Below are 26,776 nucleotides of genomic sequence, written 5' to 3'. Positions count from 1 at the left end.
AAGCCTCTGTACTTGCTGGCAGCTGGCAACAAGAAGAACGCCGCCAAGGTACGTGACCTTGATGCTATAATGCGCCGTGCAAGGAGTTCATGTTCGAGGGCCAGGGCACCATCCAGCGCGCGTTCGTGCTGGTGGCCCTGTGCTGCATCCCTGTCATGCTGCTCGGCAAGCCTCTGTACTTGCTGGCAGCTGGCAAGAAGAAGAACGCCGCCAAGGTACGTGACCTTGATGCTATAATGCGCCGTGCAAGGAGTTCATGTTCGAGGGCCAGGGCACCATCCAGCGCGCGTTCGTGCTGGTGGCCCTGTGCTGCATCCCTGTCATGCTGCTCGGCAAGCCTCTGTACTTGCTGGCAGCTGGCAAGAAGAAGAACGCCGCCAAGGTACGTGACCTTGATGCTATAATGCGCCGTGCAAGGAGTTCATGTTCGAGGGCCAGGGCACCATCCAGCGCGCGTTCGTGCTGGTGGCCCTGTGCTGCATCCCTGTCATGCTGCTCGGCAAGCCTCTGTACTTGCTGGCAGCTGGCAAGAAGAAGAACGCCGCCAAGGTACGTGACCTTGATGCTATAATGCGCCGTGCAAGGAGTTCATGTTCGAGGGCCAGGGCACCATCCAGCGCGCGTTCGTGCTGGTGGCCCTGTGCTGCATCCCTGTCATGCTGCTCGGCAAGCCTCTGTACTTGCTGGCAGCTGGCAACAAGAAGAACGCCGCCAAGGTACGTGACCTTGATGCTATAATGCGCCGTGCAAGGAGTTCATGTTCGAGGGCCAGGGCACCATCCAGCGCGCGTTCGTGCTGGTGGCCCTGTGCTGCATCCCTGTCATGCTGCTCGGCAAGCCTCTGTACTTGCTGGCAGCTGGCAAGAAGAAGAACGCCGCCAAGGTACGTGACCTTGATGCTATAATGCGCCGTGCAAGGAGTTCATGTTCGAGGGCCAGGGCACCATCCAGCGCGCGTTCGTGCTGGTGGCCCTGTGCTGCATCCCTGTCATGCTGCTCGGCAAGCCTCTGTACTTGCTGGCAGCTGGCAAGAAGAAGAACGCCGCCAAGGTACGTGACCTTGATGCTATAATGCGCCGTGCAAGGAGTTCATGTTCGAGGGCCAGGGCACCATCCAGCGCGCGTTCGTGCTGGTGGCCCTGTGCTGCATCCCTGTCATGCTGCTCGGCAAGCCTCTGTACTTGCTGGCAGCTGGCAAGAAGAAGAACGCCGCCAAGGTACGTGACCTTGATGCTATAATGCGCCGTGCAAGGAGTTCATGTTCGAGGGCCAGGGCACCATCCAGCGCGCGTTCGTGCTGGTGGCCCTGTGCTGCATCCCTGTCATGCTGCTCGGCAAGCCTCTGTACTTGCTGGCAGCTGGCAAGAAGAAGAACGCCGCCAAGGTACGTGACCTTGATGCTATAATGCGCCGTGCAAGGAGTTCATGTTCGAGGGCCAGGGCACCATCCAGCGCGCGTTCGTGCTGGTGGCCCTGTGCTGCATCCCTGTCATGCTGCTCGGCAAGCCTCTGTACTTGCTGGCAGCTGGCAAGAAGAAGAACGCCGCCAAGGTACGTGACCTTGATGCTATAATGCGCCGTGCAAGGAGTTCATGTTCGAGGGCCAGGGCACCATCCAGCGCGCGTTCGTGCTGGTGGCCCTGTGCTGCATCCCTGTCATGCTGCTCGGCAAGCCTCTGTACTTGCTGGCAGCTGGCAACAAGAAGAACGCCGCCAAGGTACGTGACCTTGATGCTATAATGCGCCGTGCAAGGAGTTCATGTTCGAGGGCCAGGGCACCATCCAGCGCGCGTTCGTGCTGGTGGCCCTGTGCTGCATCCCTGTCATGCTGCTCGGCAAGCCTCTGTACTTGCTGGCAGCTGGCAACAAGAAGAACGCCGCCAAGGTACGTGACCTTGATGCTATAATGCGCCGTGCAAGGAGTTCATGTTCGAGGGCCAGGGCACCATCCAGCGCGCGTTCGTGCTGGTGGCCCTGTGCTGCATCCCTGTCATGCTGCTCGGCAAGCCTCTGTACTTGCTGGCAGCTGGCAAGAAGAAGAACGCCGCCAAGGTACGTGACCTTGATGCTATAATGCGCCGTGCAAGGAGTTCATGTTCGAGGGCCAGGGCACCATCCAGCGCGCGTTCGTGCTGGTGGCCCTGTGCTGCATCCCTGTCATGCTGCTCGGCAAGCCTCTGTACTTGCTGGCAGCTGGCAACAAGAAGAACGCCGCCAAGGTACGTGACCTTGATGCTATAATGCGCCGTGCAAGGAGTTCATGTTCGAGGGCCAGGGCACCATCCAGCGCGCGTTCGTGCTGGTGGCCCTGTGCTGCATCCCTGTCATGCTGCTCGGCAAGCCTCTGTACTTGCTGGCAGCTGGCAACAAGAAGAACGCCGCCAAGGTACGTGACCTTGATGCTATAATGCGCCGTGCAAGGAGTTCATGTTCGAGGGCCAGGGCACCATCCAGCGCGCGTTCGTGCTGGTGGCCCTGTGCTGCATCCCTGTCATGCTGCTCGGCAAGCCTCTGTACTTGCTGGCAGCTGGCAACAAGAAGAACGCCGCCAAGGTACGTGACCTTGATGCTATAATGCGCCGTGCAAGGAGTTCATGTTCGAGGGCCAGGGCACCATCCAGCGCGCGTTCGTGCTGGTGGCCCTGTGCTGCATCCCTGTCATGCTGCTCGGCAAGCCTCTGTACTTGCTGGCAGCTGGCAACAAGAAGAACGCCGCCAAGGTACGTGACCTTGATGCTATAATGCGCCGTGCAAGGAGTTCATGTTCGAGGGCCAGGGCACCATCCAGCGCGCGTTCGTGCTGGTGGCCCTGTGCTGCATCCCTGTCATGCTGCTCGGCAAGCCTCTGTACTTGCTGGCAGCTGGCAACAAGAAGAACGCCGCCAAGGTACGTGACCTTGATGCTATAATGCGCCGTGCAAGGAGTTCATGTTCGAGGGCCAGGGCACCATCCAGCGCGCGTTCGTGCTGGTGGCCCTGTGCTGCATCCCTGTCATGCTGCTCGGCAAGCCTCTGTACTTGCTGGCAGCTGGCAACAAGAAGAACGCCGCCAAGGTACGTGACCTTGATGCTATAATGGGGTTGGCAACTGTCAAAGGTTTGCATATTGGCGCCATCCTAGCTTGCCCCTTTTTCTTTGAGATTTTACTTAAAGAGGGCATTACAAAAACTAAAATATGATATAATTCTAGGGATTGACAGGGCAGGCTATGATAGCGCCATGTGCTAAATACTTCGACCGGCCAACCCCATTGTGCTAATACTGAACTGTCAATGATATGTATGCATTTTTTTTATCTGACTGTTACAAGTTCGAAAGACTATCCAACAGATTAAGAAAATGCGATTTTTTAACGGCCTACCAAACAACGGACCAAGATAGACGTCTAAAAGTTTAAAGTAGACTCCACGGGTAGCAAGATATATGACTCATATCTTAATCTAACACGTTCGAGTTCAAAAATCCCCTTAATTTGGTACCCAATCGAAGAGAATATCGTATAGCAAACTGAAATTACCTAGAGCTACTATAATAATATATGTGGTAATTCCGTTATCTTGAGTGTATGTAGATACAAAACGTAGGTCCGCTACAGTGAAAAACAAAGAACATTCCCTATCTACAACAAGAATCTTCCATGTCAAAAACACTGCCTCGGCCTTGTATTATTTATCAACTTAAGACTCATTTAGACGGCGCGCGAACTCGTATACGATTTTAGTTACATTATATAAATTCAGCCGACCGATCAATAGGGATGTTGACAATTTTTTGGAACTGGTTTCATTTTGTAGATAGCCACGTAATAATTACAGAAAAAATATTAAAAATATATATTCATTAATTTTGAATAAAAAAACATGTATAATAAGTTTCGTGTTTAAATTTCGCGCCTAAACGCTCTAACTGTCACGTGACCTTGATGACGTAACGGCGTTTTAAACAAACTGCTGTCAGTGCCACAACAAGAGTTAGCGAATTCCAAGCGATTTTTTTTACTTCCTCACCGTAAACAAACATGACAGTCTGACAAATTTTTTTTAAAGCCTTAACACACTACGGCATCGGACAGCGACCTTCTTTCTCGCTCTAACTTATAGCTGCGTCCTTAACGCACCACCTTACACACTATCGATTCGTGCGCCGCACCGCACCAAGATCGCGTTTCGGTACGATAATCTGTAGACACTTAGGCAGGTTTTATAACTTGTCTTTGGTGATTCCACTGTGATTACGTCACGCGCTCCGATTGGCGTTTGCAGTCACGTGATACTGGGCATTATTTTAAATACTTTTGATTATTTTTAATTAATTTATTACGCATATTTACACTTGCAAAATATGATTTTCCGCGTTCTAATATTCCCTGCTATGGTAAAAACATAACATGTTATATATTCGCGATTCATGTCAACATCCCTATTGACGCAATGTAATGAAACTCGCATGCGAGTGCTCGCACCGTCTAAATGAGCCCTTATTCTTATTCCAGCCTGAAAACTCAAACGGCAGCGTGAACGCCGGCATCGAAATGCAAGAACAGACCGAGATCGGCGTGGGCGAGGGCGCGCCCAAGCCGGCGGCCAAGCCCGCGCACGACCACGAGGAGGAGCCCTTCAGCGAGATCATGATCCACCAGGGCATACACACTATCGAATACGTGCTTAGCACCATCTCCCACACCGCCTCGTATCTGCGACTGTGGGCGCTCTCGCTCGCTCACGCCGGTGAGTTCTCTGTTCTACATTTTTATCTTAGGCCCAAGATACACTACACACTATCGAATACGTGCTCAGCACCATATCCCACACCGCCTCGTATCTGCGACTGTGGGCGCTCTCGCTCGCTCACGCCGGTGAGTTCTCTGTTCTACATTTTTATCTTAGGCCCAAGATACACTACACACTATCGAATACGTGCTCAGCACCATATCCCACACCGCCTCGTATCTGCGACTGTGGGCGCTCTCGCTCGCTCACGCCGGTGAGTTCTCTGTTCTACATTTTTATCTTAGGCCCAAGATACACTACACACTATCGAATACGTGCTCAGCACCATCTCCCACACCGCCTCGTATCTGCGACTGTGGGCGCTCTCGCTCGCTCACGCCGGTGAGTACTCTGTTCTACATTTTTATCTTAGGCCCAGGATACACTACATACTATTGAATACGTGCTCAGCACCATCTCCCACACCGCCTCGTATCTGCAACTGTGGGCGCTCTCGCTCGCACACGCCGGTGAGTACTCTGTTCTACATTTTTATCTTAGGCCCAAGATACACTTGTAAGTTTTACTTACGTAAGTAGGGACACAGCTATACTACAGAATGAGAGATGAATATCGTTATCTCATTCTAACAAATAGCTTTGTCCCTACTTACGTAAGTAAAACTTACAAGTGTATCTTGGGTCTAAGGGGCGGGCTCATTTAGACGGCGTGCGAACTCGCATGCGATTTTATTGCTGAAGCAAATCTTGTCAGTAAAAAAAGGCGCGAAATTCAAATTTTCTATGGGACAATATCCCTTCGCGCCTACATTTTTCAAATTTGCCGCCTTTTTCTACTGTCAAGATCTGCTTGACCAGCTTTAGTTACATTACGGACCATTGAGGTTACAACAATTCAGCCGACCGATCAACAAATAACACAATGTAATGAAACTCGCTCCGTCTAAATGAGCCCTTAAGATCGGTTTTCCTAGGATAGCGGTGCCGTCATATAGCGGCGGTCTCCATACTAAATAATACGGCTAAATATGGATGTCGTAGTATTTGTATGGAGACGGCCGCCATATGACGGCACCGCTATCGGAGGAAACCAAAGCTTAAAGCTTGTCAACGTAACGTAAGATGACGGCCGTCATGACCTTGTCGATAGTTTCGTGAACGTTTTATTAGATAGCGGTGACGCCATTTTGAATAAATGACACGAGATTTGAATAAATGATTCCGTACTACGATTATTTTCCTCTTCTGATGATATTTCATCCTCCAAGTAAATTATAGATGATCAAGCAAATCTTGTCAGTAGTAAAAGGCGCGAGATTCAAATTTTCTATGGGACGTTCCTATCGCGCCTACATTTTTCAAATTTGCCGCTTTGACCTTGGTGGCTGACGGAGTGTTATGACGCCGTGGTACTTTCCACATGTCGCCACCGTAAAGACGGCCGTCTTTTGCTGCCGCTATATGACGGCCGTCATATGACGGCACCGTTTTCGGAGGAATCCAAAGCTTAAGCCCCTAACAGATGGTGCCTCGTTTGGATTTTCTATCTCCACCAGTCAATCCCAAGGCGCGGCTATTGACGATTCAGTCAAATTGCCATTGTTGTTTTGTGGGACCCTTTTATAGTAGAAAACACAAGTAAAATATACCTTTATTTTCTCAGAGCTGTCCGAAGTACTATGGAGCATGGTATTAACCATGGGCCTGAAGGATCACAGCTACATCGGGGCCATTAAGCTGTACGTGGCGTTCTGTTTCTGGGCGCTCTTCACGCTGGCTATCCTCGTCATGATGGAGGGACTCTCTGCCTTCCTGCATACACTGCGTTTGCACTGGTAATTACCACCTTGATACTTAGTAGTAAAGTCTAGTTTTCCGTACCCGTCATGTAAAGTATCATTCTATGGAACTTGCTAACAATGCTAACTATGTAAACAAACCGCCATATTGAAATCATAATTGAGAGATAATTTCAATATGGCGGTTTGTTTACATAGTTAGCAAGTGCCTTAACCTCCTAAGGCCCAGCCATACAAACAAAACATCCAAAATGTTAACCTAAATTGTACGAAATAGAGTTGATTTTTCGTTATTTGAAAATTGAACGAAACAAAACAAAAGCGACTCTGCTCTGAAAGCGAGAAGTGAATAGTTACTATAGGTAGGACCTTGGGCCTTAGGAGCATAGAATGACACTATAGACAAATAAGTTTGGCAAGTGTGTCCGAAACCTGGCATCAGCTTGACTAAGTTTGATACATAAAATAATGTTGAAAACCTGCCTCATTAATACCTACATTAGCACACAGCTCGGACACGCCAAGTGCTACGTCAAATATGACGCTCCTATGTAATATGTACGAAATATTACTGCTAAGTGCAGACTTAGCGTAGTCAAAGTCTAGATCGAGGAACAATTAACCTTTTGAACGCCAAACGGCGCGTCCATTTGCCGTGCCACTGACGCCACGGGGGTAAAATTTAGTTTTGTGAATAAATAATGCCAACCTAAAAGTGGGGTGTTTTCAGTAGATTTTCATCAAAAAACGATCGACGTCAAATGCCGTCTTTGGCGTCGTTGTCACGATTTTGCGTTGACGTCATATGCCGTCTGTGGCGTTCAAAAGGTTAAATGCAGTCTTTTCGTTTGTGCGTGCGGAAATGACCCAACTCTATTTTGTCTAGTTATATTATGTCACTGACAACACTGTTTTTTATAAAAATCGTTTACTAATATAAACTTATGTATTTCAGGGTGGAGTTCATGAGCAAGTTCTACTCGGGTCTGGGCTACATCTTCCAGCCCTTCTGCTTCAAGACGATCCTCGACGCTGCTGAGGACGAGGAATAATTCCACTAATCATTACTTTAATACAGGGGTTCACAACCAGTGAGGCGTATACAACGCCAAATCAATTACATTTTATTCGCTTTTTTACCAAAAAAGAAGGCATGGAAATATGATAATGGCTAAAAAAAAGGTTGGGTACCCCTGTTTTAGTGTTTAGATCGCAACAGTATTTTGACTAATCTTTGTGTAGCAAGGTCACAAAACAGTTTAATTAAATATTTATGCATGTTTTAAAATATTCGTTTTATTGTGCGCTGTTATATGTATGCTAACACGTTATAAGAAAGTTAAGTACTAACTACGGTCAAATTATAAGAATTCAGTTCCTGAATAACAAAGCTTTTCATGAACAATGCCATACAAATTATTCCTTACTATGACAGGAGATCAGTTTTTTTTAAACTTATTTCATTTACTTACAAGCACCTTCTATAATTTTATACATTTAGTAGAAAAGGACGGATATTATGAATTTATGACCACGATAAAAGCATATACAAAGGCCAATCAGAGCAGTTGTAGCCGAATAAATAAAGCTATACTTGGTCAACCAGATCTTGACAGTAGAAAAAGGCGGCAAATTTGAACAATGTAGGCGCGAAGGGATATCGTCCCGTAGAAAATTTGAATTTCGCGCCTTTTTTACTGACAAGATTTGGTTGACCAGCTATAATTACAATCGTAATTTCCATATGCAAAATTTGCGGATTCTCTATGTGATGACTTCTACTTTACGTTAATCAGCTTTGGAACTGGCTCTTACTAGGTGCACATGGAATCCATCCAAGACATCAGACGAGAGTCGCTTCTAATCAAAGCCACGACCATTTTGTAAAATGCATATTTATGTTCTTAAATTAGTTTTAGCCTTCTCCAATATCTCTTTCTTAAGCTTGGGGTAGTCAGGATGCGCCTTAAGTATGTGCCGACAGACGACAATGCACTCCGGGTATTTCTTAAGCTTCAGATATGCGTGGGCGAGTTTGTAGCCAACAGAAAGATCGCTCTTGCCTCCGAATGACCATGCGTTGTCGTAGTTCTGGGCGGCGCTTTTGTAGTTCTGTTCCTTTTCAGATAAGTAACCTGTAAAGTTTGAAAAAAATAGAATGTTAAGAGGTATAGGGATTAAGTACAGAACTACAGACTACTCATCTCCCAAATTAATAATTTTCAAAAGAAGCTTAATAGAGGACAAGCAACTTATTTTAATAGTCCTGTAAGGTAACGTTTCAGTCAAATCGCTAAAGCTTTGGTTTCCTCCGAAAGCGGTGCCGTCATATAGCGGCCGTCTCCATACAAATACTACATCTATATTCGTTTTTTTAGGATTAGAAAGAACTTGAAAGAAGGTAAGCGATTTTGACATGTCTTTTAATTGAAAAACACTTTTTAAAAATCAATAACTATAACTTATGAAAGCAGAAGACTATAAAAGATCGTATTAGATTCATAATTGTTACATATTTACCGTAACTTATTTTTAAAATGTGTTTTTCAATTAAAAGACACATCAAGATTGTTTACCTTATTTCTAATGCTAAAAAACGAACTATATATTTAGCCGTATTATTTAGTATGGAGACGGCCGCTATATGACGGCACCGCTATTCTAGGAAAACCGATCTTTAGCAGCAATATTTTTGTACCATCGCCCACACTGTCGACTGTCCATCGGTGGACTTTATGCCTTTTGTAATAAGATCAAAGAGTATAATAACTATATATAGTAAAAGAGAGCCAACTCGCGATAAATGTCAAAAAACGTCTACACAAACGCTCCAAGCGGAATTTGACCAAACTAACCGTTACGTATGTGTGCGTGCACAGTGCACACATGCATACTAATAAAACTATGGCGCCAGTATGGCGCCTTTTTCCTTGACCGTTTACAGTGAACTACAAATTTGAGGTTTCCATTCTTTCACCTGCAATAAGGTGTAAGCAATCACGTGAAAAATGAATACACCTTATTGTAGTACACTGTACACGGTCAAGGAAGAAGGCGCTAATATATTATGTAATACCTAATTACCTATTCATGCAGTGACAATTTACGACAACCTATTTATTTAGTATTTTATAAATGTTTACACCAAAGAATATTTTAGTCGCAAAAGTAAAAACACGGATGTGTAAAAATGGCATTTATTTTTCATTACTTACATGCATAACAAACCATAAAAATTATATTTTCTACGGGTACCACTTATAGTAAATTAGTTCGAAATATAACAAATCCACTATTAAAACTTAGACCACACTTGGACGTAAATTTGACTAGCTATAGCACATGCCACGAAGAATTGACGCGTTTTGGAGTAATTTTGTTTTGATTCGCACAGCCGATAAGGCAATATCGTTTTTTTCTCCCAGGCGCACACATTTTCATCAATTTATAGTGATTAAATTAAATTATTAATATATAATTTCAGAGAATTTAAGTTTTCTGTTTGACTTTTATAGTTTGACGGTTACTATGTTTTTTTTGTTTTAACGTTTCCTTTCACGTAGGGCACTTGGCGAATCTATTTAGTTAGTTGTTGTTAATAAAAACGATTATATTATGTTCATATAAATAAAATGATATTAAAACGAATATAAACGATATAAAAAATGTGAGGTACTAAAATTACAGAAAATTTTAAACGTTTTATACTTGAAACGGAATTTGTGTCAAAAATGCAAAGACAATTTTTTTTTCTTTTTAATAATTATGGGTTGGATGAGAGTTTTTTAAACACATGTTTTTCCGCGGTGGCGCCATCTGTTTGATTCATTTGGAAGCATCAGGTGAGGAAATATTGCACTGATATGATGCTACTGCGGATACAGCGCTGATTTCCATACATAAGGTTTAAGTTTCCTGCCCCTGAATAAGATCCACCGGTGGATAATTAAGACTGTTGCTGTTTGTAAATGTTCACTATTACGAACTTAAGATCGGTTTTCCTAGGATAGCGGTGCCGTCATATAGCGGCCGTCTCCATACTAAATAATACGGCTAAATGTGGATGTCGTACTATTTGTATGGAGACGGCCGCTATATGACGGCACCTCTATCCTAGGAAAACCCGAAAACCGATCTTAAACAGCAATATTTTTTGTACCATCGCCCACACTGTCAACTGTCCATCGGTGGACATTATGCCTTTTGTAATAAGATCCACCGATGGATAATTAAGATTGTTGCTGTTTGTAAATGTTCACTATTACCATAGAGAAATATAGTAAGACAAGAGTGCTCACTCCATACATCAGTTCAGACTATTAATTTCAGTGTCTACATCTAGCATCTAGTAGCGGAACTATCAGTACTGCTACTTGACAATAGATGTAGCACCGACCGGAAAGTCTTATCACAACAGAATAAGACTTTCCGGTCGGTGCTACATCTATTGTCAAGTAGCAGTACTGATAGTTCCGCTACTCGATGCTAGATGCTAATAGTCTTTCTGGTACTAAAACTGATGTATGGAGTGAGCACTCTATGTATTATTTTCTCTATGCTATTACGAACTTACCTAAAAGTTGATAAGCTGCGGAGCACGAGTTGTTGTGGTTGAGGACCTTAGTCAGCAGTTCTTTCGCAGCGTCCACCCGTCCGGAGCTCACTTGGCCTTCAGCGACTTCCAACCAGCATCTAATGATAATAGTTATTTGTACAACAAGAGATCAAAGTTTGATATTTCTTCGAGTGCTTATTTTGAGTCCCGTGCAAGCGAAAGATTCTATAATTTAGAATCTTGAACGTAGTAAGGGACTCAAAGCGCACGAGATGTAAATAACTTTGATCTCGTGTAGTACACAACATTTTTCACCTCAGCAGTGAGAACATATTAGAGAACCCGAAAAATGTATTCCTTCTTTATCACTTACCTCTATTCACTCATATTTTCTTAAGATATACCAACAATTAAATTTTCACCTCAGCAGCTCGAAAAAGGGTACTTTGCTACTTAAAAACAGTGAGCAAAATCGCATTTTGCTCATTTTGTCTCACTCAGTGAGCAAAATGCGATTTTGCTCACTGTTTTTGTAGCAAAGTACTCTTGTTCGAGCTGCTGAGGTGAAAAGATAATTACTTAAACCATTATGATTTAGAACTCGTTAGACTTCGTACTTGAATACTTTTTGGGTGTGCTCAACAATGGTTTTTGCAGTTTGGGCCACGAATGTTCAAATTATGACTAACCCATTGACCGCCACACTAGTCGGCTGTGGCCGTCATCGAAAAGTCTTGCTACAGCCGACAACTTCGCCAATGTAATAGGGATTTACGCGGGACTCCGTAAAGTTCAATTTCGCCTAAATAATTGCGAGCACGGCATATTCCTTCGCCGTCTGGCGGTTAAAAGGTTAATGACATTAAATATAATTCAATGTAGATTAAATGATAGAGCATACCTCCCTAAACCATCAGCCTTCTCCGGTGTCCAAAGTATGGACGAAATAGTCCGTTTTAAGATATTCTTGGCTCTCGTTGGTTGTTTGACGATATTGTAACTGGAATAAAAGTGTTTGGCTAAACGATTTTCTCGAATAATAGGATAGTTACTTAAACTGCTGTGTTAGTAAACAAAACAAAACTGATACCATAGTATAAAAATATAACACTTTTCTACACTATGTTATACAACTATTATAAATTTACTTTGAAAGTTTAGTCGGAAGATTATGGAAAATTTAACAAGAAACCAAGGCTCGGAACCGGTTTTTTCTTCATACAAAAAATACCGGTATTATTACGTTCTTTTTCGTTCTTTGGTTTATTATTTCATTTTTAATGGGACAATCTAATAATACGAAATTGTAACCTAAATACATAATTCAGTCCTACGTAAAGAGCATAAAATAATTCAAAATATTGGTCTATTTTGGGTTTTACAAAAAAACCGGTTCCGAGCCCTGCAAGAAACTTCATTACAAAAAACCCTACATAAGAGATTTTGAAACCTTTGAAAATAGAAAAACTCGCAATTTTAAAACACGTCGCCAGTATCCTCGTATGAAATTTAACTTGAAACATTAAGTTTTAACTTTTAAGAACACCTTTTAAAAACTTACGCGTTAGCAATAGCCAGTATGAGGTACGGGTCATCCTGCCCGGCGTCATCGGTAATGGCAGGCAGCAGGTCTTGCAGCACGCGCTCGGCCATGCTCTTTTGTCTCGTAGCGAGCTGGATTAGCGCCTGCAGGGCTTTACGGTCTCCGGGCGCTACTTCCGCTAGCAGTTTTTCGGCTGTTTTGAGCGCTAGCATTCTTGTGTCGCTGGGAGGATAATGAAAAATAATAAAATGGAGTCTGACAAACATAAACATAAAAAAAAATTCACCACACCGGCTCGCAAAGGCTTTCTTTATTCTTCAACAACTGATGAGAAAGTTGCATTTTATCCACAAGCGTAGCAAAGGAGTTTTGTGCAAATTATAAGAAGTCGTTTGTTCATGTTGCCTGGTGGAATTGACTTTTAAGTGATGATTTTGAATGATAAATATTTAATAGCGTTCATAAAAAAACCGTACCCCGTAAACCGTATTTGTAATGACCGATATATACGCACCGCAGGTCCAACGCCAAAGACGTATTAATCGGTCATAGACCACAGAGCAACATAGACCTAGGTGCATATGCATAAAGTTCAATTTCAGTTTTGACACTTCGGTGACGTGGCGTCTGAGAGACAGCTTTTGCGTTTGACGCGGCGTCGAAAACGTTTCGACGTCGAAAAATTTTAATAGCGTTCATAAAAAATATTTGTAATGTTTTTCAGTCAGTAATTTCCTCGCGTTGATATGGTGATTAAGTCAAACGCACGGAGCGTTTACAGTAAGGCCCACTTGCACCAATTCACTAACCCGGGGTTAACAGGTTAAACCTGGAGTTACCATGGTTACCAGTACAATTTGACACTTGGTTAACGGTTAAATCGCTTAACCCCGGGTTTGTGGGATGGTGCAAGTGGGCCTTAATATCTCGCCTGGTCTGGTTCGGTCGGCAGCTGCGAAACAGTCCGGTACCACAAAATAGATACAGTACAGAAATCAATCTACATACAAAGTGCGCTCGAGCGACGCACACATAGACACTGCTCACGGACACGATATCTCGGACCGGTTGGGACCAGTGCGAGCGCGAGTGCCATCCGCTTGAGACACGCGTCTGTGAACTTTTTTGTGCAATAATGGAGAAACAAAAAAAAGTTATTATAACTGTTCAGTGGACGGTCGTTTGAATTCAACATAAAACGATGAATTGTCGTTTTTTAAGCTACCAGTGGTTTCAGAGAAGTAAGTATCTGCTTGTATTTCGATGGTTTGTTTTAACGTTAAACAGAACAGTTAGGTAGGTAGGTACCTATGCACCCCGCCCGGGCTACTACTAGATACGAGTGCCACTATCACGTTACTACGATAGTTTTTTGTGCATAAGTCATAGTTGACAACCCTAGAGCGACCGCCGAGCGTAGGTATGAAAAGTGAAGTACATACATGTGATTGACTTCTGTACTGTATCTATTTCTATTTCTACGATTTGTAATTTAATACCTAAATTTTGAATGAAATTTTGATTGTGACTGTTATTCTTCATACTTATTCAATTATTTCGTAATGTAAAAAAACTGACAATCACAATATAAATCGCTGACAATCTACCATGTGTAATTTTAAGTGAAATTGTATATTGTGAGATAAATAAATCATATCATCATATCATATCATATTTTGTGCCGGTACTCACTCCTCGTTGCCGGCGTCGTGGTGGCCGGGCTGGTGCTGCGCCAGGCACAGCAGCACCATGCGGCGCGCCGCCGCGGCGCCCCAGCGCGCGCAGCGCCGCGCCTGGTTCAGCTGCCGGAGCGCCGCGTTGGCGCGCCCGCCGTACACGGACATCACGCCGCTGCAGTACTGGTAGCCTGGCAACCAGTCATAATAGGGATGATGACACATGTTGAATTTTATAACAAAATCTAGTAAAATAGATAGCAAACGAGCAATTTATCACAATTATGTGGATATTAAAATAAAATATTGAAAAATTACAAAAATACAGGACCTGAAAGTTTCAAAATTTAAGTTTCTTTTTAACTTCCAAACACGATAAAAGTAAGGGATCATTCGATTCCTTACATTTCATGCAATAAAATATTGTATGGCAACTATATACATAAACGCAATATTTCACCGACAAAAACGCAATTTTCTTGTTTTGTCCATACTACAAGATGGGCGATGACGTCACGGCCCTTGGCCGTTTTGTATAGGGCGTTTCGCGAGTGAAGTGCGACTGTCGGCCTTTGATTACAATTTCTGACTTTTGTGTTACTTTAAAGCAATGGGTCCCATATAGACATTTGATCCTAAAAACAAACCCGATCGATTGATACCATAAAAAAATTAGTCATGTAGCCTATTGACTCATATTATACAGCGAAACCTACTTTTCTACCTGTGGATATTGCCGACTTTGGTTCTATATGATAAAATTAGTAGTGTCCCATGAAATATGGACCGCGGTCTTTAAAGAGTTAGTTTCGTAGCTTGAAATATAATTCCGACCGGCCAAAAGTGAGAACGCGTGGTCACAGAATAAGTAATAGTATTATCATACAGAACGGCCACGCACCGCCCCGCCCCGACTCGGATTACCTCGCCCCGCGACTGGCCGCGACATGAATCTGACGGACTTCTGGCGCATGTCAGTAGAGCGACTTTTACGCACACATACACAATGACGCGTGTACAGACGTGCCGCGCACACATATAAACGCAAATCATTTTTGATGTATGGCGTGTCCGCCCTGTGACGTGGTACAGTAGCTATCAGATATACCGGAGCGGACAAGGTGCTCACAAATATCTGAACACGCCTCTATTTTCATGGCGCTAGATGCGTGTTCAGATATTTTTGAGCACCTCTGCCGCTCCGATATATCTGATGGCGACTGTACACTTGAAATTTTCAAAAAATCCATTTCATTTTTGTTGCCATGTAATAAAATCTAAGATTAATTAAGTACCCGGGCAGGCGTGGCTCACTCCGCGATTTCGTCGCTTTGCTACAGGTAGCTAAAAGTACGTCCGTTCGGCCCCAATTTTGGGGAGAGCCATAAGCCGCGCGTGGCGCTGCCGCCACCTAGCGGCCATATCTATGCTGATCGTAACAGACGCGTTTTGTTAGAGAGTAAGTCTTCTGTATAGGTAAACCAGAACTTTGGGAGTATTGTCAAGAGGGCGCTCGTTTTGAATTTTATATAGCAACAATTTGTATAGTGGGGACAATGGAAATTGGCAGATGATTTTGTTTTATTCCGACAACTTTAATAAGTGCGAAGTTTGATGTTTGGATATTTCTTCGGATTTTACGCTTAAATGGCTGACTCGATTTAGATAAAATGAATAGCGTAAAGTCTTTTTCTGTTTTTTTTGGTTTCTTTTTTTTTAGGTTTGGTCGTTTAATTCCGCCCTTACGCCCTTCGCTAGCACTCCGTGATACCGATGCATGCGATACACCTAATACACAAATCAAATGATTACAAGACATCAACCAAATCGTAACGACCTGACTATAGTGACATTTGTCCATAAGTTTGAAACTTACCCGTCAATTCAGATGCTAATTTCGTTATGTTTTCTAATGGAAGAAATTTCTCTCCCGCACGTTTTTTTCCAATAAATAACTATATACACTATTTACAACTTTTTTCTCTGTAAAATCTAAAACTTTCGGCATGATTATTGCAGTCTAATAATAATTCACACGAAACTAGACAAAGCAATGTTTACATTGTCAATATTGACAACTATCATAGAGGGTAGATGTTGTCTATTATTAAAATTGTTGCCATTGCTAGAAATTAGTACCAACAAATTTCCGTAACATGGCGCACCCTCAATAGATCCTGGTTCACCTATACTTAGTACTATTATTTATTCTGTGACCCGGGTCGTCCCCGTCTCCGAGCTCCAGCTTGGCCGCATCTAACGCTGGTTCAGCATCTGCCAGCTTGCCGCGCCGCCACTGTACTTCGATGAGTTGTGCTAGTGCCTCCCAGCTCATCGGCCACTGATAGGATCTATATGTTCCGTACCTGGGTCGTCCCCGTCTCCGAGCTCCAGCTTGGCCGCATCTAACGCTGGTTCAGCATCTGCCAGCTTGCCGCGCCGCCACTGTACTTCGATGAGTTGTGCTAGTGCCTCCCAGCTCATCGGCCACTGATAGGATCTATATGTTCCGTACCTGGGTCGTCCCCGTCTCCTAGCTCCAGCTTGGCCGCATCTAACGCTGGTTCAGCATCTGCCAGCTTGCCGCGCCGCCACTGTACTTCGATGAGTTGTGCTAGTGCCTCCCAGCTCATCGGCTTCACTGAGAGGATCTGAGTCAGGTGGCGTTGGGCAGTTTCTAGATCCACCTGGCGTTGACAACATTTTGAGTAAGAAACAACCCACAAGTGATAATTTGAAGAAATTACATACTCTTTTCACAATCAACATATATTATAAGTCCGGCCCGTATAAGCTTTTAAGCGGCCCATTGATATTATCGGCCTGTCAGTTGTTCGGAACTGTCAACTTTTTCTTCTAACTGACAGGCCGATATCGTCCGACGGACTGTTAATCAGTGGGCCCCTTTAGTTATCTAGATACTGTGAAATTCGAATAAAAAAATAATAATTTATAATACAGTAGTTTAGACACAACATTAGGTTACTAACATTGGCCGAGTCTGGGTTAGTAAATAGACCGTGCAACAATTCACACGGCTTTTGTGTTAATACTTACTTTTCGAAAAGCTAGATCGGCCATCATAACCGCAGCAGATTCGTTGTTTGGGTCGGTGTTCAACAGGATGGCGCATGTTTGCTCACACTTCTCTGGATTATTCATCTAAAAACAAACGTGCGTTCATATTATTTATTTAACACAAAAGAAAACCTTACACAAAAGGATGGTTATATCTTGGAATACACCGTTATATACATTCCAATTTTGGTAATGTTGTACATTCTAGACCTATGATACCTACACACCTACACACATGTGCTACCTTGTTCAAAGCCAGCAACGTTTTAGGGTATCTCGGAGATTGTATAAGAGCATTCGAATACAGATTGGCGGCCACTGCCGGCTCATGTATGGACTTCACATTTGCCACAACGCCGCTATCGGACCAAGCGAAACGATTTGAACCTTACCGTGCACGAGATAACGTCTTAATTAAAATGACTTGTGACCGACGATACGTTCACTATATAACACAAGCTTAGTATGTACCACAGACAATCCAACCTCTAGACATAGCATAGTCGCGCTACCCCCTCTGCCACACATACGGTAGCGTTACTCCATCTTCGAGTCAATCCCGTGCCGTGATTGGTCCGTGTCTTTGAACGGACCAATCACGGCACGGGATTCGCTCACCTCGTCCCCCCGCACCCCCGTATTTTTGGCAGCATCGGTTTCATGAAAGAATTGGCCTAAGCTCAGTCTAGAGGTTGGATTGTCAGTGGTATGTACTCACATGTGCGAATAACTTGGCCAATGCCAGCAACGTGTTAGGGTCTCTCGGGGCTTGTATTAGCGCCTCAGAGTACAGGTTGGCGGCGACCGCCGGTTCCTTCGTAGACCTAACTTTCGCCAAGCAGCAGAGGATGTGAGACAACTGCCGCCGCTCTTCTTGCAGGTCTCCTCGCGAGTCTACCTCAATCCTTTTCACTATAGCTGCCTGCAATAAAAAAGCAAAAATCACAAAAACGGGATAAAGATACGTAATGTGCGGTTTAAGAGGAATTTCCTCCCGCGGACGCTCCGGCTGTGGAATGAGCTCCCTTCCGAGGTTTTCCCGAGGGTCTACGGTATGGGGTTCTTCAAAAAAGGAGTGTACAGGTTTTTAAAAGGTCGGCAACGCGCATGTAACACCTCTAGAGTTGCAGGCGTCCATAGGCTACGGTGACTGCTTACCATCAGGCGGCCCGTATGCTTGTTTGCCACCGATGTGGTATAAAAAAAACTTGCTGACTAGGGAACCCTAAAAAGCATCTGACCTGCAAGTCCCTCGCCTCTGTCAGAATCAGGTGCGTGTTTCCAGCGGTCGGGTTCTTGAGCTCACGGCTCTTGGCCTGAATGAGGAGCAGATTGACTCGCCGCTTCAAAGTCGGGATGTCTTTACCCTTGTTGTACATTTCGTTCAGGTCGGCCGATATCACTGAGTCCACTTTGTCATATTGTTTTAGCTGAAAGCAAAATATCATATTACGATACGATACAATACAAAATCATAGCATAATAGTAAGGTTAACGTTCACTCTCTGACAAAACGCATCTCTATATTACGAGTATTACGACAGATATGACCGCCAGGTGGCGCTAGCGCGAGCAGGCATACGTTCCGTAGCGATGCGCGACAACTACTATGTCTACTATGACAAGACACCAAAATTGGTGTGGGCCGCATGTACAGTCACTCTCCGTGATTGTTACGCCATTTAGGGTTCTAGCTAAATTGGACATTCCATAGCGTTAGTATGGAACAACCAATTTAACTAGGACCATAAATGGCGTAACAATCGCGGAGCGTGATGGTACTTTTAGCGACGCGTCGATATCGCGGAGTGAGCCACGCCTGTCAAAATATGTACACCTCTCAAAACCTCGAAATTTGTGAATTCGTACTTAAGTAGGTATTTAATAGTAGTAAATTTTATATTAGGTATATGAAATTTATTTATCCGATCGCTCTCTAAACTTGTGTCACATATATTGTAACTAGCCCTAGCACAGGCCCCGGTCTTTTTGGGCTGTTACTGCACACTATGTCTTTAAACGCTGGCTTCAATTAAAATGTATAATTAGATATAGTGAAAAGTTTGCTGTACATATTTAATGAATAAACGAAAAAATAAAAAATAAATAAATAATATCATGTTAAAAGCATACCTTTACGAGAAGCTCGAGATACTCAAATCTGAGTGTATCATCGCTAAGCAACTTAATGTTTGCCTCATAGTGCTGCGCGGCGGCGTCGTACCGATGCGTCTTCACCAGCGCCTCGCCAAGTTTGCGGACCAAGTTCACGTCCTTCGGGTTACTCTGGAGGGCCGCTTCGTAGGACTCCACTGCTTGGATTGGCTCTAAAATACATACAATACAAGAGACATTTACTATCGTTAGATCTTGGAATGGAATTAAAATAATCTTTAATAGAAAAAAACCGACTTCTCTAACTACTAGCCTGGACCCACTTAACGGCGCTTATACTTTATTTGGTAGTATGTATACATTTTATGGTAATCATAGTGGTTTGTTTAGTTTAGGTATCATAGTGGTTTTCCGGATCAAGGTCCGAGTACGGGTCCGAGTCCGAGTACGGGTCCGAGTCCGGAGTCCGGGGCCCAGTCCAAGTCAAAATCGAAATTCAGAATCACAAAACGTGTACTATGCGTCGTTGAAGAGTTCTGTTCTGATCATCATCAGCAGTTCCGCTTCATCAAATGCCACAGTTTGTAATGTAAATGCTTGATTTTCTGATGAAAATATATAAAATTCTATACGTATGCCTTTAAGATTTGAGGAGTTCCCTCGATTCCTCATGGATCCCATGTTCAGGACTTGAGATTGACATAAATGTGCCTAAAAACCTAACTTGCTTAACAAACATAACGAAAAGGACAAATCGCCAAATGCGAGCTATGCGTCGTTGAAGAGTTCCGTTATGATCATCATCAGCAGTTCCACTGCATCAAATGCGACAGTTTTTAATGAAAATGCTTAATTTTTTGATGAAAATACAAAAATCTCTATATGCATGCCTTTAAGATTTGAGGAGTTCCCTCGATTCCTCATGAATCCCATCATCAGAACTCGAGCTTGACAAAAATGTGGCTTAAAAACTTAACTTGCTTAACAAACATAACGAAGAGGACAAATCGTCAAACGTGTACTATGCGTCGTTGAAGAGTTCCGTTCTGATCATCATCAGCTGTTCCACTTCATCAAATGTCACTTTTTTAAATGTATATGCTTGATTTGTTGATAAAAACACAAAAATCACTATATGTATGCCTTTAAGATTTGAGGAGTTCCCTCGATTACTCATGGATCCCATCATCAGAACTGGGTTTTGACAAAAACGGGACCAATCTGTATGCATATACATACAATAAAAAAAAATATTTCAAAATCGGTCCAGTAATGACGGAGATATGGAGTAACAAACATAAAAAAAAAATAAAAAAAATAAAAAAAATAAAAAAAGATAAAAAAAAATAAAAAAAATAAAAAAAATAAAAAAAAATAAAAAAAACAACCGAATTGATAACCTCCTTTTAGATTTGGAAGTCGGTTAAAAAAAATTCATGCCAAGAAAGATAAAATTACCCAGTATGTTCACAACTTCAAGGGCGCTTAAAAAAAAATAAAACATACTGGGTAATTTTATCTTTCTTGGCATTACATTTTTTTTTAATTCCATTCAAAGATCTAACGATAGTAAATGTTACCATACTGAATTGGCCTATCTATCAGCTTAGCACACAAAAAAAATCAAGCATCTACCGCAATAAGTCACGTCACCATAAATAAAAATCTCATCGTACTCGGCGATACGTGAAAAATTAAAAAAAATCATAACTCCAAAAATACGAAAAATCGCGGAACATACATGGGGGTGATTCAGAATTCAGATAGCCCTCTAGGTCCTCTACCTCCCAGCTTCAGTATATCACTACTTCTTGGGACACCTTGTATAAACACATTCATTGGCGAAAACCCGACTATCGGGTATTTTATGATTTCGTTCCCAGGCCGGACGACCCGATAGTCGGGATCGTGGTCCTACAGCTTTATATGACAAAATGTATGTGGCTCCACTCCAAAAATACCCACTCGCGCGATTGAACTTGTCCCTGCCCAACAACTTTACAAATACAATTTTATGGACGCCACTGACTACGAGGTGCAAGCTAAATGAGATAGAAAAAAAACCAGTTTGCTTGTACTTGTAAAACTGTAAGCCCAGACGCTTCCCGCTGTCTGTCTGTCCCTATGTATGCTTAGATATTTAAAACTAAGCAACGGATTTTGATGCGGTTATTAGGGTTCCGTAGCCAAATGGCAAAAAACGGAACCCTTATGGATTCGTCATGTCTGTCTGTCTGTCCGTCTGTCCGTCCGTATGTCTCAGCCACTTTTTTCCGAAACTATAAGAACTATACTGTTGAAACTTGGTAAGTAGATGTATTCTGTGAACCGCATTAAGATTTTCACACAAAAATAGAAAAAAACAATAAATTTTGGGGGTTCCCCATACTAGAGCTGAAACTAATATCATTTTTTTCTAAACTGAATAGTTTGCGCGAGAGACACTTCCAAAGTGGTAAAATGTGTCCCCCCCCCCCCCCTGTAACTTCTAAAATAATAGAATGATAAAACTAAAAATAATATATGATGTACATTACCATGCAAACTTCCACCGAAAATTGGTTTGAACGAGATCTAGTAAGTACCTAGTTTTTTTTTTAATACGTCATAAATCCCCTAAATACGGAACCCTTCATGGGCGAGTCCGACTCGCACTTGGCCGCTTTTTTTTTAATAGATTCAAGAGGAAGGTTTATGTATAACTTGTTAACCCGTGCGAATCCGGGGCGCGTCGCTAGTGATTGATATAATAAAAATAATAACATAAAACTACAAAGCAATCCCAGACCCCAGACCCCCAGAAGTCCCCAAAGTCGATACCTTGTGCTGTGATTAATATGGACTTTACTACCCACAATATAAGGTTTATTTTTCACTTCCTACAGAATTGTGTTGTGTATAACACAAGTAAAATATCAATACCAAAGTATTTTATAATTACTTGTACCTATAGCTTACCATGAATTGACATATAAACATCGCCCATCATAGTATGGGCATCAGCCATCGGGTGATTGCCGACTACCTCTTTAAAACACGTCGTGAACATAGCTCGGTCTTTCTTCTCTTGTAGATATATATGGGCCATTTTGCTGTGGGCCTGGAAGTAATATGGCTGGCCCGGTTTTATTTCGTTTAGGATGTCAATAGCCCCGTCGACGTCACCTTTCTTTAGAGCCAGGTCTGCACGAGCTATGAGGAGGCGACTTTCTTCTGAGGTGTAGGAAAATTCTTGAATAGCTTCCTATAAAAGAAATAGACACAAAGTTATTATTAAAGGGCAACACGGGTTGCTGGCATACAGATTCAAATATAAAACGTTATTGACGTCAAATCTATTTTTAAATACAAGGCAAGGCATGACCAAACTGATTTATCGTATTTTCGATTTTGTATGGAGTCAACTTTATGTTAAAGTGTAATTATTTAGCATTTACGTTATTTGAAAATTATAACAAGCCAAATGGCTAAATGGAATCAAAAATACCGAAAATCAACCTAGGCTTTATCTCATTTTAACCCCTTAAAAATAAATTAAATGTCTTTTTCCAAAACTTAAAAGATTATAAATGTTACCTGCATAGTTTTCCCAGCTTCAGCTAACTGGCCCAAAGATGTTTGTATTTCTATAATTTGTAAATACAAAGTGGCCTTGTCAATGATGTTCAAATCTGATTCAAACTGGCGACTAGCATTACTGGTTTTGCTAGTGGTTATCTGCAAGCTTGTGTTGAAACTCGATAAAGCATCTTCAAGATGGTTAGCACTTTTCAAAATCACTCCATTCAAGAAATGGTATATAGCACTGTCCCGGACTTTGAAATTGTAGCTTAAACACAACTCTAAAGCCTGTGCGGCTTTAGTAAAGGCTTGTTGTTGAATGTAAATTTGAGCCAACAGGACTTGGCTGCCAGCATGCGTATTATCAAGTTCACCAACTTGTTGAGCTAGCTTCTGACCTTCATTTGAATAACCAAATAGAAACTTTAACTTGGCAAGTTCGTATAAGCCTGTTATCAAGCCAGGGCACGCTTTGCACGCTGTCTCTAGAATATTCAAGCAGTTTGAAACTAAAGGACTGCTCTCTTGCGAATACAACAAGTAACCAACAATCACAAATGGTTTCTTCGGCAAATGTTTCTTGTACTCTTTGTGAATGTCAAGCAAGAAATCAGGATCAAGATCCTTCACATATGTCAATCCAAAAGGATATCTGTTAGCTGAAGAGACTTTAGCTTCAAAAGCAGTGTTGAGCAAAGACACAGCAGTTGATGAGTTTTTCAAATTCAACTGTGCTGACAGTAAATATAGAATAGGCACCTTTTTTGAGCCTTGCATTTCAAACAATAGTTCTATTTGTTGCGAGATTTGTTCAGTAGGCCCGTTTTCATACATCTGGCAAAGGGTTAATCCGCATAATGCAGTTATAGAGTTGCTATCGATTTTACTGGCCGCCTTGAAAAAACTTAAGGCGTCTTTATGCTTTCCTTGAAGGAGACATTGGTATCCCACCTCACTTAAATAATCAACATTGTTGGAATACATTTCTGAAGCATATTGTGCAAATCTGTAAACTTGAGAGAGGACTGCGCTTGATCTGCCACAGACTCTTGAAAATATCTGAGTTGTATTGTAAAATTGAAAGCCATTATATGTCTCTTCGTTCTCTAACACTCCATAAAACTTATTTAACTGATCAGCAGCTTCAATGTAGTCTGAATTTTTACATAAAGCAATATAAATCCGGATTTTCAAGGCCACAATATTATCACATTCCAAGTGAAATATTCTTTCAATTGTGTCATGCACTGGCTCCCACTGTTGCATCGCAAATTCGTTTTTTAACTTTTCAATCAATGGCACGACTTGTCCAGGGCTGCTGACAATCAATCTGTCCAAAGTGAGATTAGATGCTTCATGGTCTTTGGCAAAGTATTTAAATTTGGCTAAACCGAGCAAAGCCTCTACATTGCGGTCACTTTTGCTGAGAGCTAGCTCTAAGCAATCCAAAATTGCTCCCTGCATGTCGCCAATATACATATACATATCATTCCAACCCTTTAAAATAATGGCATTTATGTTGTTGGAGTCTTTTTTCAGACATTTGTTAATATATTCAGTGGCCTTCTCATATTTTCCGGCTAAAGAAAGAAACAAACCTGAGTAGTAGTATGATGTTGCAGTTGCTTGTTTCCTTTCCTCTTTCAGTTTGGATTCAAGACCATACAAGGCATCTCTTTCAACAGAACTAGCAAGTTTATGGCCATAAATTAGAGCAATAACAACTGCCAATTGTATATCTTTGTCAGACTGTAATGGGGTTAATTCATTAATTCCTTTTTGGATCTGTCCTTCAAGTATCTGAGCTAAGCCATGATAAAACAGATACTCTATTATATCAGGGAACTGGGATGACGCTATTTTAGCGATGGTTTTAGCTTTTCCATAACATTTTTCTCTTAAATAATAATTAATATTACATCTATGCCATGCTCCCTCCATGTTTAGTGTTTTATTCCAAGTCCATTTTAACTTTCAGACCTTTATATTTTGATACATTATTCTCATAATATTTGGCCAGAAAATGACACCTGCATGTTACATCCAGTTTGTTACTTTGAGCATGATCAAATGCATACTGAAAAAAAAAACAATAATAATACTGTTAAGATATATACCTAAGTTGTTTACATAGGGCTTCAGTAATTCATTTATTGCTTTCATAGGTAAGTACATAAAGTACTTATAAGGTATAATTTGTACTCTTATTTTTATAGTAGGTGTTAAATGTTGGATAAGCACAGCACACAACTGGTTGCTTTGGGTTTCCTTGCGGAAGACCTTTATGAAATCAATTCTGGCTGATATAATTTCAACATTTGGTAACTCTGATATTATTAATATGATTCAATAAGTACACAATTTCATATTTAATTACATATTATGTAGAATGCTCTTAAAGATCATTCTTAGGAAGCACAAACTTAATACTAAACCACCTAAGAATAGTTTTTTGGAACCTATGCTTATAAGCTGGCATGCCTAATATTTAATTAGGTATTATCTAATAATAAATAATAATTTGAATGTCTATACGAACCTTAGCTAGCAGTTTTCCCACGCCTTTACCTTGAAACACCGGTGGAACGTCTGTATGATCGAAAGTTATATGTTTTCCTACTAGCCGATAGCCTAACACCGCATTTTCTGAAATATTTAGTATAAATAGCAATGAAACTTAATATAAAACTGTAAAAACTTAAGTAAAGTCATTGTTTTACTTACCGTTCTTGAGTGTTACGGTGAACTGTTGCATAGCAACATTGTTGACAACACGTAATGCCTCCGTTGAGAAAGCTCTTACTGTTGCCCGCGTTATCATTCCAGACATAAAGAGAAGAAGAAAGGAGAAATTACAAGAATATGCGTCGTAGAATAACCAATGCTTTTAGATTTGTTTATTTATTTTTATTTTCGTTTATATTGGGTGGTTGACATTGACAATAATGACAATTGGTTTTGACATTTCACGGCGTCATAGAGCATGTAATAGATAATCGGGGTCAAATACAAATTCGAAATAATTCGGTTCCACATGGGTTCCGCTAGCTCTATCTTTTTCACGGCGTTAGTAAAACAAAAGAGACAGAAATACATTCACTTTTATCACGTTCACGGTTCATAATCGACCCCCGAAAAAGTCGTTCGAAAACTCGTACGAGTATGAGTTCGTAACATCGTAATCAGGGGGGCTACCGGGAAAACCGAAATTCGCAAATTGTGGGGATCTTTCTCTTTTACTCCAATGAAAGCGTAATTAGAGTGACAGAGATAGATGCCCGCCGTTTTGCGAACTTCGATTTTCGCGGTTATAGCCCTGATCTTTTCGTAATAATTAATCACAATTAATATTATACATTAAAAGTTAAATTTGTGGTAAAGATTTTAAATTGATTAGCTACTAAAATATTTTTATTTAAGTGTAGATATAGTGCATAGTGGTCAAATAGTAGTATCAGCAATTCCGAACGCTTTCAAAGTTTGCGGTTGAACTGTTAAATTGAAGTTCGTGTTCGTTATTTCTCAAAATGCACGGAAATTCGTTTGGGGTTTGTGTTTTATTGTGCTAACTAAACTTAATAGTAAAAATACCTTCAGAAAACATGAGTGTAAAAGTGATAATAAGGATTTTATATATTTCAGGTTGGATTTTTCCGGGTGTCTGAGTGAATGTGTGTTTGAATCATCGAGCGCGAAAATTACAAGTCTGTGGTTTGGAT

General features: G+C 41.9%; 2 protein-coding genes across 2 annotated transcripts in view; one reads left to right on the top strand and one right to left on the bottom strand.

Annotated features, from left to right (window-relative positions):
- The window catches only part of LOC134649662 (V-type proton ATPase 116 kDa subunit a 1-like), a 45,805-nt gene extending 38,165 nt beyond the window's left edge, over positions 1 to 7,640 (top strand). The window contains exons 13-15 of the mRNA XM_063504501.1: positions 4,494 to 4,728; positions 6,394 to 6,565; positions 7,485 to 7,640. Of these exons, the coding sequence (XP_063360571.1) occupies positions 4,494 to 4,728; positions 6,394 to 6,565; positions 7,485 to 7,581 (504 nt within the window). The 3' untranslated portion in view covers positions 7,582 to 7,640. The remainder of the gene's footprint in view (positions 1 to 4,493; positions 4,729 to 6,393; positions 6,566 to 7,484) is intronic.
- A 769-nt stretch (positions 7,641 to 8,409) lies between these two features.
- On the bottom strand, positions 8,410 to 25,956 carry LOC134649651 (tetratricopeptide repeat protein 21B-like). Its single transcript, XM_063504490.1, has 14 exons — positions 25,782 to 25,956; positions 25,597 to 25,703; positions 23,073 to 25,134; positions 22,455 to 22,740; positions 19,515 to 19,708; positions 18,623 to 18,811; positions 18,100 to 18,303; positions 17,361 to 17,465; positions 16,819 to 16,990; positions 14,320 to 14,494; positions 12,646 to 12,849; positions 11,986 to 12,084; positions 11,103 to 11,221; positions 8,410 to 8,664 (listed from the first exon to the last, which is right to left on the bottom strand). Exons 3-14 carry the CDS (start codon positions 24,996 to 24,998, stop codon positions 8,426 to 8,428), a joined length of 3,912 nt encoding a protein of 1,303 aa, XP_063360560.1. The 5' UTR covers positions 24,999 to 25,134; positions 25,597 to 25,703; positions 25,782 to 25,956; the 3' UTR covers positions 8,410 to 8,425.
- Positions 25,957 to 26,776: the final 820 nt, after the last annotated feature.

Source organism: Cydia amplana, chromosome 7, assembly GCF_948474715.1.
Source record: "Cydia amplana chromosome 7, ilCydAmpl1.1, whole genome shotgun sequence".
NCBI lineage: Eukaryota > Metazoa > Arthropoda > Insecta > Lepidoptera > Tortricidae > Cydia > Cydia amplana.
The sequence above is the reverse complement of the archived record's forward strand: the minus strand, read 5'-3'. Positions and strand labels throughout refer to the sequence as shown.

Bases quoted from the DNA above. Each gene is read 5' to 3' on its own strand.
- LOC134649651 (XM_063504490.1), bottom strand. From the start codon at position 24,998: ATGGAGGGAGCATGGCATAGATGTAATATTAATTATTATTTAAGAGAA. The intron at 22,741-23,072 runs GTAACATTTATA...TTTCTTTTATAG, and splicing joins AAGCTGGGAAAACTATGCAG to GAAGCTATTCAAGAATTTTC. The intron at 11,222-11,985 runs GTATGCTCTATC...TATTATCATTAG, and splicing joins AAGGCTGATGGTTTAGGGAG to ATGCTGGTTGGAAGTCGCTG.